Below are 16,201 nucleotides of genomic sequence, written 5' to 3' on the forward strand. Positions count from 1 at the left end.
CTTCCAAAAAGTTAAAATGACAAATTCACAGCTAGGGTACTTTGGCTACTATGCTACGTTGCTTTTTATCTCTTGCGTCGTCTTTGTCCAAATATTTAGTCCTTTATTGAGCGAACAGAACCCGGAAGTAAAAAGGTGTAGCCAATCAGCTCTGCCCTGGAAGAAATTTACAGGTCTGCACTTGCATGCTGGATCTCATCTCAACATGTAGTTCATGTGCTAGAAGTTTGATCTAACCTGCTTTTTAAAAACTGATTCATGTTCATATTTTAATAGGTAACACTTGATGATGAAATAACCAAATGGCCGACATCATAAATCCGGAGAATGAGGGAGACCTTCAGGCTCAAGTAAGCTATTATTTTTTGCTTTGACAACCTCTCTGACAAAGTTAAGACAAGTTGTCTTTAGTGTCTGTCCTCTCGTAGTATTTTGATGTGGCCTGCAGAAGGCTAAATAGCAGGTCTAAATGTTGGCAGGTGTAGCAGAGGTCCATCAGCAGACAGTTTACAATGGTTTAATATTGATCTCAAATAGTATTTAGAATAAATCCAAATCTGAGCCAAATTCTTTATCTGTCTGAGAAACGCAATGCAGGTATAGACTAATTAAAATGCTCGAGCACCTGTGCACATACCTTAAAATAAAGAAACACACACACACACACACACTCAATGGAGGTTTCTCTCCCAAGGTGTCTGGATTCATTAACACATATCCATGTGCTGCTGGAAGCTCAGCAGGTGCTGCATAGTAGACACAGATACCACACATTAACACAGTGCAGCCTGAACAGCATGAAAAAAGACAAGAGGTGGACACAATTAACACCATCACAAGAACTCATTATTTAACTTGTAGTGTTATGTGCTAAAACGTGTGTGTCTTTGTTGGAGTTTAGCCCCACTTAGTGCCTTTCATATCTTGTCATTACATTCGTGTCAGTTCAGGGTTTCTGACAAATAAAAACCTGGTGATCTTTGAAAAGCCCAGGAGGTTCAGAACACTTAGTGCTGTCCAGAAGGTATTTCCATAAGACACACGTGGTAGACATGCTCTGTCAGGTTGCACAATAAAAGATTTTAACCTCTTTTACAAGTCTCAGTTACATTATAGTATTAAGTATATACTATTAAGTGTGGTATTATAGTGCAAAATCTTTTTTGCTGTTTTTTATACAACACAAAGAGAATATTAATCTGTAACCAAACCTAACCTAACCCTGCCCCTATTAGGGGAAAATCTAAACTAGAATGTAACATCAGGATAGACAAATAGTTTCACTTCATATAAATTGAGCGTACACACACCCGCACGCGCACACACACACACACATATACACACACACATACACGTGTAGCATGTTAACTTAAAAGTTTGAATCCTCCATTGCGTCACTGATCCAAATGTCTCGATTAATTCATAATTAATTGTTATTTTTTCCACATATTTAGATTGAAGAAGTCGAGGCTCTGTCCTCCATCTATGGGGATGAGTGGTGTGTTATAGATGAAGCTTCGAGAATATTTTGCATCAAAATATCCAATGACTTGGAGGAGCCAAAACTGACAGCATGTTTGCAGGTAGAGCAAAGGAAAATCTTGGATATGAATCCCAAGTGTCCAGCATTGCAGTTTGTTTGTAATGCAGTCTATGATTTTTTTCTTATTGATCAGATAATTCTCCCTCCTGATTATCCGAGCATATCCCCGCCAATCTACCAGATCAAGTAAGTCTACTTTGCCTTTCAAATTTAATCTTGCGGTGATGTGCTGAATTGATAGAACAACATCCCACTCAAAAACCCACTCATCGTCCTACTCAATAATCCTCCATTTGTTTTCGGCTTTTGTAGTGCAGCGTGGTTGCGAGGCCCTGAGAGGGCCAAATTGGCAAACAGTCTGGAAGACCTCTATGTGTGAGTGCTTCTTGTAATTTCTGACTTCACAAGGAGGTACTGTAGAGTGATATCAGCCACAACAAAAGCTTTTCATGGTTGTTTCCAGAGTGCAGTTTCTTTGTAGTCTGTGTCTCTTAGAATCCCTTCATATGGAAATATTTAAATTTCAACAGGGAGCACATGGGGGAGAGCATCCTCTATCTGTGGGTGGAAAAAATTCGAGAATTCCTCGTAGAGAAATCCCAGAGTTCAGAAGCAGGTGAGCTATGAAACATTAAATTCATGATTGAAGAACACACTTACTCGAGCAATTTGTAATGACTTTAAATGACATTTGATAGATTTATGAGTCCAGACACAACAAGAGCAGGCTTTTCACTGCACTCATTTTTCACTGAGCTCCGTCCCCTTACTGTTACAGCTTACTGTTTCTACGCTTGTCAAGCTGTTTGTTCTCATGTGGCACATAGATGGTTTGGGGACAGATGCTATCATTTCGAAATTTGTTGTGTCAGGATGTTTCTGGATGTCTCCCATGTTTCCAGATGCTTTGCTTTAAAATAAAAACCCTGTAAAAGAACCTTGAAGGTATGACATGCAGCAGTTTCTTAAAAACACAATGTTTAGGCTCATACTGTGTATTTTGAGACTCTCTAGAAGTTTATAGTCGTGTCTATATTTGCAGAGACTCTGACTTCTGCCTGTCTTTCCATAATTTCTTAGTACTTTGTTGTGTCAAGATGTTTCTGGGTGTCAGCCTTTGTGCAGGGCTGCGTAGCCTCCAGCCAATAGCAGATCAGGACTGTCTGTGTCTGCCATAAAGAGACAAAAGAGAAAGAATCTCAAAATTGTACTTAATTTTGTACAATACTTGAGTAAATGTACATAGATATTCCACCACTGACCATGGAATTGCAATAGAAAAGAGCATACTATTATGCTATACTATATACTAAGTAATTTGGAAGAAAGATTTATGTTTTTATCCTCTCAGTCTCAGTCTACAGTCTGCTTTTAAAAAATAAATGAATTTTAGGATGAGGAATTAGTTTGGCAAATGCAACACTATCTAATGCAGGTTGCATTAACGCAGCATAGTGGGGCTGCTGGACGGTAGACATATCAAAAGAGACCAGAGCCCTCTGCGAAAATTGGCAATGTATATTCCATACACTATGTGTTTGTTTGTTTGTTTGTTTGTTTTGTTTTTGTCTTTTAAGCACTTGGTTTACCATTTAAATTCTATGAATGCCAGGTATTATTCTTAACACAGCGCCACACGCGTCGCTTCATCATGAAGAGAAATCCAATGCTTGACGGACCAACTACCGTGCCTAGTTACGGTTGCTAAGCTCTGACTGGACAGTCTCTTTATGAGGGAGGGGTCTAGCAAGCAGTCAGTTTCAAGCTTTCCAACAAGCTGCAGTAGAGGATAACATCCTTACATGTTAAAAACTTGGCTCTGACAAAGCCTTCTGTTAATCAGTCATTACATCATTTTTTTGTATAAACAAATAGTCATCAAAGGTCCAGATGAGACTTGACTGAATGCAAGCTCTGTTAACTTGCTCCTCCATGAGTGACACGACTGTGTGAGGTGGTCGTAAGTTGTGATAAGATGAGCACAAAGGCCTGTAGGGGCCTTAAAAAGCCATCTGTGCCTGACTTTGAGTGACTGCATTGAATTAAGATCGATATCTATGTAATGCCTTCTGTTAGCTTGGCAGAATCTTTTGAAGTGTGAAACAAGATGAAGATGCCCAAATTAAAGATTTTCTACAAGTGTCACCATACATGGTTATTTATAGCCGAGCCCAGCAGTATCTATTATTGAGGCAGATGGTCTCTTTTGACCAACAAGGCTGAAAAATATTAACTGCCCTGCCCATTGTTGCATTGCATAAATTGTGCTCTCTGTGCGATTCATGTGGTAATAAGTATAACTGGTCATACCACTTAAGCTCAAAGGAGCGGGATTGACGGCTTATTCCCATTCACATGACAGGAGCGTGGCGGAGAGAGGGAAGAGATAAGACTGAAGATGCACAATTCACAGAGAAGGAAATGAAAAGGGAGTAACCATGACAGTGAGGAATGTAAAAAGATGTGATAAAGTTTGGTTGAATAAAACTAACCGGAAAGCAAAGGATGCAAAACAAGAGAGAGAGAGAGAGAGAGAGAGAGACAGCAACAACAACAATAATAACAACAGCTGTAATAATAGAAAAAGGACTAATAATGATGGCAGCTATACTAACTATAATAATAAAAAAAATTAGCAATTAGAATAACTGTAATAACAACAATAATAATAATAATAATAATCATAATAATAATAATGATAAAATGATAAGAGGAAGCAGGGTCATTTTATTTTTTTCTTTCATTCACCTCCAAACAAAAGCCCTCAAAATCAACACAAATGAGAGTTCCTCATAGCTGCTTTACTTTTGGCAGCGTGTGTGTATATGCAGTCACAGAATAAACACTATAGGCTTACTAGCATTGTAATTGTGAGCTTCTTAGATTTGTTTAACTCTGATCACTGCTTTTATTATTGTCATCTAAGATTCAGCATATAGTTTCTTAAAAAAAAATGCTGCTGATATTTTTCTTTTTATCAAATCCACCTAAAAAAACAATGAAAACAACAATGACCTGATCCTGCTAACGTGTGCTAAGCAGGAAGAGCGGATCATCCTAATCAAAGGTTGGTGGATTGATATCCAGCTTATCCACTCTGCACATTTAAGTGTCCTCGGGCAAGATTCTGAATCAATGGCATCATTTACACTGGAGATGCGGACATGTCGCCTTTACTTTTCAAAATGTTAGATTTGTCCCCCTTACGCTTATTTATTCCGATTTTTTATACAAACTTAAGTCTTTGAGGTTAAAATTCTTCCTTGTTAAGCTCCTTGTTTTGGACAGGCTTTCTGGGGCTTAGAGCCAGCTGGACAATGAATTTTAACAATTTAAAAATTTTAGGGCAAATATGTGGAATACTCTACAAAGAGTGCCCCACCACTCACCTGATCTCTAAACCCAGTTGAGATTGCATTTCACTTGCTGAAGACAAAACTAAAGGCAGACCCATGAACAAACAACCCCTGTAGACAGCTGCCATGAGGACCTGGCCAAACATCAGCAGGAGGGAGAAAACACAGCATTTGGATTCCTTTCTTGCGGCAGTACTAACTTACTTAACCAAGGATTCCTGATAAAATGAACATATACTTCCAGACCCAAGTGCACATAGAGCATCAACTGATTTTAGACATTGCTCACATATAGCACACCTTTGTTTCCATAACAACGGAGCACTAATTTCATCTCATCTGTTGTTTTTTTTTTTTTCATCCCGCTGCATTAGCTTACATTAACAAGTAGTAGACATTAACAACATTCACCAACTTGACCAGTTTCTGCACTGTTTTTGTTTGTGTGTTTTGTGATTAACTCTGAGAAAAAAGTGATAATTGCATTCTGCTCAGTCAAATTTGTCTAATTCTTGTTAAATATAATATCAGCATCTTTACTGCTCCCCTTTACTACTCCCAGAAATCTCATATCAGTCAGGTTATGGTAATTGGTGTCTTCTATTATTAATTATCTGTTGCAGTGTAATGAAATCATGTTTGTGTCATCATTAATCTCAACATGCTCAGTATGTGTCACTTTAATGACAAGCTGCCTCGCTTGGGAACAACTCACTGTAGACTTTTTCATGTTCCAGATTAAAACTAACAGCTTTTTTTTCCTTAACATGACATGATGTTTCTTACCTGTCCCGTTTCAGTGGAACAGTCAGAAAAAGTGAACATGACTGCTGAGGAGGAAGTGGATGATGATGAAGATATAATAGACTACAGGACTTTCAAACTGAGCACAGAGAATGCACATCTCTTCATGGATCATGTAACAGGTAACCGCTCATTGCACTTTGATAGGCTTTGTTGCATTAGAACCTGTGCTTAGAATTCAACGTAACACATACTGAGCTATGATGTGTAGCCTTTTGTCCCATAGATGAGGAGGTGCCTCCTATAAAACATGGAAATGCCATCACAGACCGACGCAGTACCTTCCAGCCTCACTTGGCACCTGTGGTGACTCCCAGACAGGTACGCATCGCGAATGACATGTTATTACACCGAACAAAAATATGAAATCTACATTTTAGAGTGGCCTTTTATTGTGAGCAGCCCACAGTACACCTGTGCAATAATCATGTTGATTAATCAGCATCTTGATACACACCTGTCAGGTGACGAAGGAACACAGATTTTAACAAATTTGTGAACAAAGTTTCAGAAAAATAAAGATTTCGGGTCTTAGATCTTTTATTACAGCAGTATTAAGCAGTGTTACCTTTATATTTTTAAATCAGTGTAATTTTACTTTACCACCCCAGACTGTGAACAAAGACCCTATGTGTGAATTTATCCAGTGAAAAATTAAATTTATTTTTCTCAAACCATGAAGACAAGCAAATGACAGCTGTTACAATTTTCAGTAGAAATCACTGGAGGACAGGATGTAAATGTGCTAATTTGCACAGCAATTTCAGGAAATTAAACACCATTTTACTCGTTTCTGCATGCAGATCTCATCCTGTGGCTCCCAGGTAACACACTGACTCATCTTTCAAGCTTCTGCCCACTGTGAAGCAATATTAGGCAAAAAATATTTACAGTCACAGCTGTCAGCTGTCCTCAGCATTTGCATGTTTTTTTTGTAGTCTTATATCTCAATTATTATTATTCAACCAAAGATAGAATTGAGAAAAATACCAAGATCTGCTTCACTAAGAGTAAACTGGAGAGTTTGCAGTAATTTAAGGCATTATCAAAACATATTATTATTTCATCACTCTTATTTTCGATGTTATGATGACATTTTCCTCAATGATGCCTGTTTCTTATTTTTTTTTTTTTTTAATGTTTCTTGTCTCAACAGAAGTGCTCTTGTTAGTCACTGGTCCCTCAGTTTTCAGTTGCATGCCTCCTGTGGCCCAGTAGACTTAGTAATAACCAGCAAACTAGTTACCTTTCGGTGAGGGCAATATTTCCCCCCCAAAATCTCAGAAAAACATTTTTTAAAGTGTTAAAGTGCTGAATTAACCAAGTAGCTGGTGCAGTAAAAGAAGAGAGCGTGAAGAGCTCACCCTGAAGTCAGTGGTGTCAGTCAGGAAAGGTGCTTTATATCATTTAAAATGACTTGGAAAAATGGTAAGCATATGGTATAATATTAAGTGCATCTGCTCTAATGAATAACAAAAACTAGAGGCTGGCTGGACTCATTTTACCAGAATGAGAAACACCAACAGTAAAGATTTTAACCTACGGCAAATGGAAAAATGTTTAGCTGTGAAAGTATCCTGTAGGGGAGTGAATATATTAATGAATATATTAAAGGCAGCGGAGTCGTCATCCGAATCCTGTTTATTAAACCATAGTTTGTGCTCCAAATATATTTTTAACCATTCAAATCTTGGTTTTACGTATAGGAAATGTCATCTCCCTTCATAAACAGTTGACTAATGCTGTGCATTAGTCAGTAGCGTCAGACAGTACGCTGACCTCAGAAGCTGTTGTCTGCACAGTAAGAGCATCATTTTCAAACTCACATGGCTTTGAAATTGACTTGTGTTTTTTCAAAACACGTCCCATCAGAGATGGAAGCAGTTTATATTTAACATTGTGCTTAAGTAAAACAAAAGATACAATCTTTGTGTCAGCAGTTTTCATTGGCAATAGAGCAGATGTAAAGGCTTGTGAGAGTGAACTGAAAGAGTATGACATGATATTCATTGTTCCCTGGTGTGTGTTGCAGGTGAAAATGGTCCTAGAGAAACTGTATGAAAACAAGAAGATTGCTAGTGCCACTCATAACATTTATGCATACAGGTTAGTAATGTTATATGATTTATATACGATGATATATGTTCTAACATCTCTCATGAATTTGTTATGCAGACCATGTTAGTGTTACAGCGGGTCTCATTAGTGGAGAAGAACATTAGATAAAGTACGCCTGTCTGTCTTCCCTAAAGGGCACATTTCTTCATTAAAGGTCAAATAAGGTACCGGAGAAAGTGAAGTCTTATTTATAGTATTGTGTATTATGTGAATTTCTGTGTGGTTTCTGCCAGGATGCCTGCGTGTGCAACTTTTTCCAATGTGGTCTAATGAGGTCGGTGTTGAGCTGCCATTGCACTGCCTGGGTGGTCATTACTGATGACATTTGGACTAAAAAAGAACTTTCTTGGTGAAGAGGCTGGCAGTTCCACAGCGTCATCCTCTGACCAAAATGTCTTAATGCTCTCCCCCATAACACCAAGCTGCTGCGATTCTCTTTGTCATAGGATTTACTGTGAGGACAAGCACAGCTTCCTGCAGGACTGTGAAGATGACGGTGAGACGGCCGCAGGGGGGAGATTGCTCCATTTACTGCAGGTTATTATTTCATTAATAAAATACTGGCCTTGAGCCACCATTTTTTCAGCTGCATACTAAACATTTGAAAAAGACAGAAAGAACTGAAGAATGAGTCAGTTCAGTGCACACAAAGCTTTTACCCAGCATTTGTTTTCCAAATTTGCTAGCTGCGTCCAAGTTTCTTTTGGCTTCTGCATGCTTAATTTGTGTCTGTTCTAAGCTGCCTTTTTCATTTTCACAGTATTCATAATTTGGCATCTGCTTTGGCTTTTAAACTTGAATTGTTTTGAGTAAGGAGCTTTCCACAGACTCTGACAATATACTCATGTTTTCTGTGGAAGTTTAGTATGTTTTCTATTGTAAAGCTTTTCAAGGCATATTCCTCCTTAAACAACAGTATATATGTATATATATATATATGTATATATACATATACACACACACACACACACACTATATTGCCAAAAGTATTCTCTCACCCATCCAAATAATTGAATTCAGGTGTTTCAAAATCACTTCCATGGCCACAGGTGTATAAAATCAAGCAAGTAGAAGCAGCCTGCATGCCGGCTTCCACAAACATTTGTGAAAGAATGTGCCACTCTCAGGAGCTCAGTGAATTCCAGCGTGGTACTGTGATAGGATGCCACCTGTGCAACAAGTCCAGTTGTGAAATTTCCTTGCTACTAAATATTCCACAGACAACTGTCAGTGCTATTATAATAAAGTAGTAGGGTAGGCCGTGGTAGGTACGTGGTAGGCCACGTAAAATGACAGAGTGAGGTCAGCGGGTGCTGAGCCACATAGTGTGCAGAGGTCGCCAACTTTCTGCAGAGTCAATCGCTACAGACCTCCAAACCTCATGTGGCCTTCAGATTAGCTCAAGAACACTGTGCAGAGAGCTTCATGGAATGGGTTTCCATGGCCGAGCAGCTGCGTCAAGCCATACATCACCAAGTGCAATGGAAAGCGTTGGATGCAGTGGTGTAAAGCACGCCGCCACTGTACTCTAGAGCAGAGGAGACGCGTTCTCTGGAGTGACGAATCACGCTTCTTCATCTGGCAATCTGATGGACGAGTCTGTTTGGCGGTTGTCAGGAGAATGGTACTTGTCTGACTGCATTGTGCCAAGTGTGACGTTTGGTGGAGGGGGGATTATGGTATGGGGTTGTTTTTCAGGAGCTGGGCTTGGCCCCTTACTTTCAGTGAAAGGAACTCTGAGATTTTGGACAATCCCATGCTCCCAACTTTCTGCACAAAGCAAGGTCCATAAAGACATGGATGAGCGACTTTGGTGTGGAAGAACTTGACTGACCTGCATAGAGTCCTGACCTCAACCTGATAGAACACCTTTGGGATGAATGAGATCAAAGACTGCAAACCAGACCTTCTTGTCCAACATCAGGGTCTGACCTCACAAATGTACTTCTGGAAGAATGGTCAAAAATTCCCATAAACACACTCCTAAACCTTGTGGAAAAAGTTGAAGCTGTTATAGCAGCAAAGGGTGGGCTGACATCATATTAAACCCTTTGGATTAAGAATGGGATGTCACTTAATTTCATATGCATGTAAAGACAGGTGAACGAATACTTTTGGCAATATAGTATATAATATATAATATATATACTCTGTATATATACTCTTAAGCTGTGTCCCAAGTCCACACCACATACTAATCCTACGCAGTTTTGACTTAGTAATGTGTTCATATTGAAAAAGTGACAGCTGTCAAAAAAAATTGAAATAATTATGTATGGTGGTGGAATGCCTCCAGCAACATCTCTCAGGGATACAGTTTCATAGTCACACAGTTAATATTTTTGCTACCATAATCACTTCCCAAACCCAGCTAGATTCAATTTACAATTACAGTATATTAACAGAGAAATGTAACAAAACATCACATTTGAGAAATTTGATTCACCAAATGTCTTAAAAAATGTTTTAAGCAAATCAAAGCTCTTGTCAATCTATTGTCCGGTTGACCTCATAGTTAACTGATTAATTGATTCAGCTTCATGAGAAAGTGTTCCTTCTGCTGGAGTTTAAGTTCACATATCAGAGAGGCACTTGTCACTGGCTTGTGCTGTCAGATGGCACTGTGATTCACACACATACACCCACATCACACTGAAATGTGCAATTGTCCACACACTTTTTGTTTCCCCGTAATATTGAATGAATGCCAGTGAAAGGTTTGTGACAAAATGGAAAAGTTTGCTGTAATCAGAGCTAAGCACTGACTTGTAGTAGTTCTGTCATATTCATTACCAGTAGGTGCCGAGTGGAGTTACAGCTTTTCCAGATGACATCCATGACTCATGTCATGGAAGTTCATGCTCATTCATGAGATGACGACAGTCATCTATGCCAGTGTGACCCCAGCAGAGTGATAAATCAGTGTGAAATAATGCACTGGACTGGTGTGTATGTCAGAAACTGTGATCTGCTGCACAGAATTCACATGAATCAAGCTGTCTTTGACTAATACAGTGTTACCTTCCAAAACAGACAGCCACATACAGAACACGTCACTCTGTGTCGACAGTCTTGTCTTAAATTAACTTTTGGATAAATTAATGAAAAGGCTACAAACTTAATGTTGGAGCACTGTAAAAATATTTACTGTCTGTTAAATATCGAGAAGCTCATAGAGCAGTTTGCATCTCTTTAATCATGACAACACTCAACACGCCATCATGGGGAGACCTTAGCCCCAGCAGTTTTCAACTATTTTCACATTTCATGACTTTCCACTCTCTAATAAATCCATCCATCCATTTTCTACACCGGTTTATCCATCAGGGTCGCGGGGGAGCTGGAGCCTATCCCAGCTGGTCGCCAGTCAATCGCAGGGCCAACACACAAAGACAGACACCACACACTCTCACACTCACACCTAGAGGCAATTTAGAGTATCCAGTTAACCTAATGTGCATGTTTTTGGTATTGTGGGAGGAAGCCAGGGTACCCGGAGAAAACAGACAGGCACAGGGAGAACATGCAAACTCCACATAGAAGGGCCCAGACCGGGATTCGAACCTGGAACCCTCTTGCTATGAGGCGACAGTGCTAACCACTGCACCACCGTGCCGCCCTCTTCAATCTGTATTTCCTATCAATGAATTTTTAAGTTCAATGTTTTGGTTTTGCTGCCCACAGCTTTCCTGTTTTGTTTGAGTCTGACTGCTCTCATCAGCCAACAGATGCAGTAAGCGACTACTGAAGCTGGTCAACATGTGAAGCTTTTAGCAGCTGAGCAGACAAATATTTTCCATGAGACCAAAGACGGAGCTATAAAGAGAGTAATGTTCGGTTTGTTGTTTGGCCAGAAAAACAACTCCAACTAAATGCTAATGTTTCTCTTGTTTTGGCTGGATGTTTAAGGGCAACCATTCATTCATACATGAGGCAAATGAGCTTCTTTATGTGAATATGTGAAACATGTCTGTTTACTGGTTGGTACTCATTTCCAGTTTATGTTAGTATTTTAAACTTTAAACTTTAAAACTTTTTTAGTATTTTGGCAGTGATAGGCTTAATCAACAGAGTGTGAACTTGTTTTGAAAGGGCTTGAATGTAAGAGATGTCATTTATATGTTTACATGTTCCATACTGCAGGTGTAAACTTGACAAGTTCCTTTCACATTGGCTTAACTTAACCCATGTGGACATGTAAGAGTAGATTAAAAGTCCTACCTCCAGGTCATTTCCTGCAGCTGATCGACCTACTGTAAATGGAGTGATAGCATCAGGTCCATTCTTCTCCTGCTCATTCCTCTGAGCAACACACTGATTAATCTTCTACTTGTCACACTCACAGCGTACCGAGCAATTTGCATCAAGAGCTTTCTCCTTAATCTATTCTTCTCTAATCTTGTTCCTCTCCACAAGCTTTTCTTCCCGTTTCCTCCTTTAGATTTGTGCTTTCTGCCAGTGAATGTGGAAGTGTGAGTTGGTGAACAAAAAAATGGTTAATAGTGTCAGTAGGGATTGATAGTGTCAGCAGCCAGATGTTGATGAGTTCCCTCAAATGAGAGATTGCACTTTTTGTGTGCAGTACACAGCCAGACTCTCCTCTTTATGGAGGAATAGTTTGGCCTTTGGGGGAATTTGCTTTTTAAAGTATTAAAAAAAGACCTCTCTAATTTATATGTTATATTTGACACATTATTTTTGTTGGTTGGCAGATTAGTCAACAGTACAGAGGATAGTCACTCAGATTTCTTAGGTGTTGGAGGCACTGTGGTTGGTCAAAAAACTGCTTCAGCCTAAGCTATTGCCTAAGCTATCATTGTAAACAGTATTTTGCTAATGTTGAATGCATACCACATGTAAAGAATGTAATTTTGGAGATAGTTGAATGCACCTTTGACAGCACTAAGCTAACTGTTCCATCATCAGAGCAGTTTTAATTGTGTTTTGTCATAATGTTCTTTGTGTGGCTCACCTTTTAACAGTTTTTTAAAAAGGATTTTTCTCATCTTCTCTCACCTGTGGAACCCCGCAAAGATTGGGAAATATTGCAGCATTTTGCAGTATCACTGCTATCAGCTTTTGACAGATAGTAAATGGCTTGAGCCAGGTACACACCATATCGCATCTGGTGTGAAATATGTACTTGGCTGTTTGCAAATGGCTGCCGGTATTGTATTCCTCTCTTACCCAGCTCTCTCAAATTCACACTCATTTCACATGTACAGTGTGTTTGTCTCTCATCACAGATTCTGGATGTGCGTAATGTCATGGTGGTCGTGTCTCGATGGTATGGAGGCATTTTGTTGGGTCCTGACCGCTTCAAACACATCAACAACTGTGCTAGAAACATCCTGGTGGAGGAAGGATACGCTGCCTCCACGGTGAGAGACTCTCTGGGTCTCTTATGAATCACTCTGTCATGTTCCACTGACACATCATCAGTCAAATTTTACTCTGCTGTCAGGTTTCTGGTGCTGGTAAACACCTGGTGGTTACTCTCATGTTCCTCTGGTTCTCTCAAAACAAAAATCCAAAAGTCAGAAGAGAAGAGTCTAGTTACAGGTTATAGTGGGCTATAGAATTATTCTAATAATATAGTGTCACTTCAGTTTGCTTTGTGTACCTGCAGTAACTCTTTAGTAGCTGTCAAATTAGGGATATCGGTGCATTTGAAGTGTCTTGTTGCCACGTTTTCTGGAGATCAAACACTCTGTCCTCGCTTTCAGCAGCCTGAAGTTAGGTCCAGTCTGCTTTGAAGTTGCCTTTGTGTTCTGCAAAGTTATTCCATTGATAACACGATTGACCTTTGAGCTGCTGCCACACATAGATTAAAGGTACAGCAATCCTACTCTTAAAAGTATCCTACTTCAAAACCCCATCAACTCACTGTAAAAATCAAGACTTGATTTTATTTCCATGCTGACAGTAAAGGCTCGGTTCCCTCTGGACATGAAGCCTGGACTCTATGAAAACTAACCAGAGGCCACTGTCTGAGGATAGAAAAATATCAGTTTTATGTGGAAATAATTTTACATCAGATTAAAGAACATGATGCATATGAGCAGAGACCTTTAACCAGCAACATTTCATAGATGTGCTGTAAAATTTCATGCCAGTCCATTGAATAGTTATTTTTGGGGAGACATTTTCCATGCCTTAACTGGAAGCTGACAGTAGAGAGATGACAGCCTGAAAGATGGACTGACATTGCCATCCCCAGCATAATGGGCCGTCCACACACAAAACACTAACTATAATGGTAACTATAATGATAATGATGTGAACATCCGCAATGATGAAACAGTGGTGTAAAACACTCGCTGCATGTTCCAGCTGTGTCAGCAGTTTAGCTGTGGGCAAATGGATATTTATGACCTGTTACTGCTATATGTTGCACAGAGAAGCAGAAACATGAGGAGTTGGCTGAATTCAACACTCTAAGAGAGTTGTTGTTTCAATTCATAAGATTCAATTTATACCTTCAAATTTTGTTCATACTTAGGAATACGTATGAGTCCTCATCAGTCTATTCTGGCAGTGTTGTGGCAGTTGTGATCGAGGACATCAGTAAGGACAAAACAAACTTCAGAGACCCCATCAGTCCCAAAGACTGTTTAGCAGTGTGTCTCAGGTAAAATGACACTTTTTTTTATCTGTAATTTGCAGCCTAATAACACGTTAACCGATATAAGCTTTTAATAAACTGACAGTCAAGACAGTGTGTTAAGCATAGACCATCTGAAAAGTGTTTCCTAAATGCCATCAACTAGCTTACATAAAAGAACTCAACTCCTTTTAGAAACCAGTATTATAAGCACTACATGGATGGGTTTTATTCGACTGTCGATGTTCAGTAAATTGCTGCGAAAGTGTCGGATAGAGTGAAAAAGTGATTGGTATGGATTCTGCCATCCCCTTAAGTTAGGATGATGCTTAAAACAAAATATTTATAGTTGTTGTAGTAGTTACTTTTGATGATGTGGACAGCTCTTAATGCTGCAGATGTGACTAGATATGCAGCATTTAATTGGTGAAAAGATGTTGTTGAGGTACAAAGAAAGACAAGTCTTGGAGATATGAGGTATGAAGGGTCTGTATGCATACTAATTTCTTCCCCACATTTGGCATTTTGCTCTACGAAACAGTGTTATTATTTTTGCTTGCTGTTTATCCAAGCTGTTAAAGTGTTAGGAGATTTACACGTTGACGGCCTGGATTGTCACAGCAATAATCAGTAGAGGATGTTTTAGAGTACTTATGAATGCAATGTTTAGTTTGATGCAATTACTGGAATACATTAAAACAGTATGGTGCGTGCCAATCAGTACATTGTAATTTGCACATTTCAATAAGGCGGGGAAACACAGCGGGAGCAGGAGGCAAAAATGTCTGTCAAAAATTGAGGCATATGCTTTAAAACAGCACTTAAATATTAAACACGGAAAAAGCTTTGGCACCATTAAGTGGAGTGCTAATGTAAGATAATCATTAGTCTTTTAATTCTCTAATCCTTTCCTCTTCTTTTACAGGATGATGCCACCAAATCAGGAGGGAAGACCAAAAGGCCAAAAATCAAGAAAACAAAATGAATTCCAGTTGAAAAAAAGAACTTTTATTAAAAAAAGGAAAGAGAAATTTTTTAATTGTTTTTAGCTGACTCTGGTACCTCTACAATTACAGATAATTTATGCAGAATCATTACAGTATCAGAAGGTCTTTGTTATTTCAACTGCTCGCTTTAACTATTCAATTTTCAATTCAATTCAAACCGTGAGCAGGACCCGCTCGCAAGGAAGAACCATCCTGCTGATAGTCGGATAGAAGAACGACATGGCACGATAGTATCAACGACTATAATTGATATTGTATCAGTCTGAGTGAGAGGCCTTGAAATGAAATGTTTACAGTTTTCATTAAAGCAAACCATGAGATTTGGACAGAAGATATTGCAGCAGAACATGGTACTTCTTTATCTTCATCAGTGTCCCCTAGGATTATAGATGAAGTTTGTTAGGAAAAAAAAACAGAATCATTGCACAACCGAATAAATGATTTTGTCCAGAAGGACACAAATCACATTTTTCACCATTAATTTTAAATGTCATGCTGTTTCTGTCTTGATGTTGATGCATAACTTTTTGTTCTTATAAGCATTAATTCAACCTTGAGCCAAATCCAAGTGTGAATAAAATTCATATGCAATACATTCAGCGTTGCAAGAAATATGACAAGATATCGCCACTTAAACAAATTCAAGTTCATTGAGTTTCACTGTCATAAACGCTCTCACACTCACACATAATTCACATGTCTGTGTTCTCCAATGTGTTTGATATGCACTTGAAAACCACTAAATTTTCAGCTTTTCACAGTTGTGTGT

General features: G+C 39.0%; 1 protein-coding gene across 4 annotated transcripts; it reads left to right on the forward strand.

The window, feature by feature from the left end:
• Positions 1-30: 30 nt before the first annotated feature.
• impact (impact RWD domain protein) lies at positions 31-15,765 on the forward strand. Of its 4 annotated transcripts, none has more exons than XM_046391552.1 (12): positions 31-173; positions 277-350; positions 1,455-1,583; positions 1,677-1,729; positions 1,856-1,918; positions 2,074-2,159; positions 5,700-5,825; positions 5,930-6,024; positions 7,736-7,809; positions 8,268-8,358; positions 13,047-13,202; positions 15,351-15,765. In XM_046391552.1, the coding sequence occupies exons 2-12, from the start codon at positions 303-305 to the stop codon at positions 15,408-15,410; spliced, it is 981 nt and encodes a 326-aa protein (XP_046247508.1). In that variant the 5' UTR covers positions 31-173; positions 277-302; the 3' UTR covers positions 15,411-15,765. The 4 variants fall into 4 exon arrangements, 3 of the variants coding, with proteins under 3 accessions (XP_046247508.1, XP_046247506.1, XP_046247509.1); XR_006843582.1 differs by lacking the exon at positions 31-173 and adding an exon at positions 14,324-14,452 and having other exon boundaries at positions 180-350; XM_046391550.1 differs by lacking the exon at positions 31-173 and having other exon boundaries at positions 180-350.
• Positions 15,766-16,201: the final 436 nt, after the last annotated feature.

This window comes from Scatophagus argus, chromosome 6 (genome assembly GCF_020382885.2).
Source record: "Scatophagus argus isolate fScaArg1 chromosome 6, fScaArg1.pri, whole genome shotgun sequence".
Taxonomy (NCBI): Eukaryota; Metazoa; Chordata; class Actinopteri; family Scatophagidae; genus Scatophagus; species Scatophagus argus.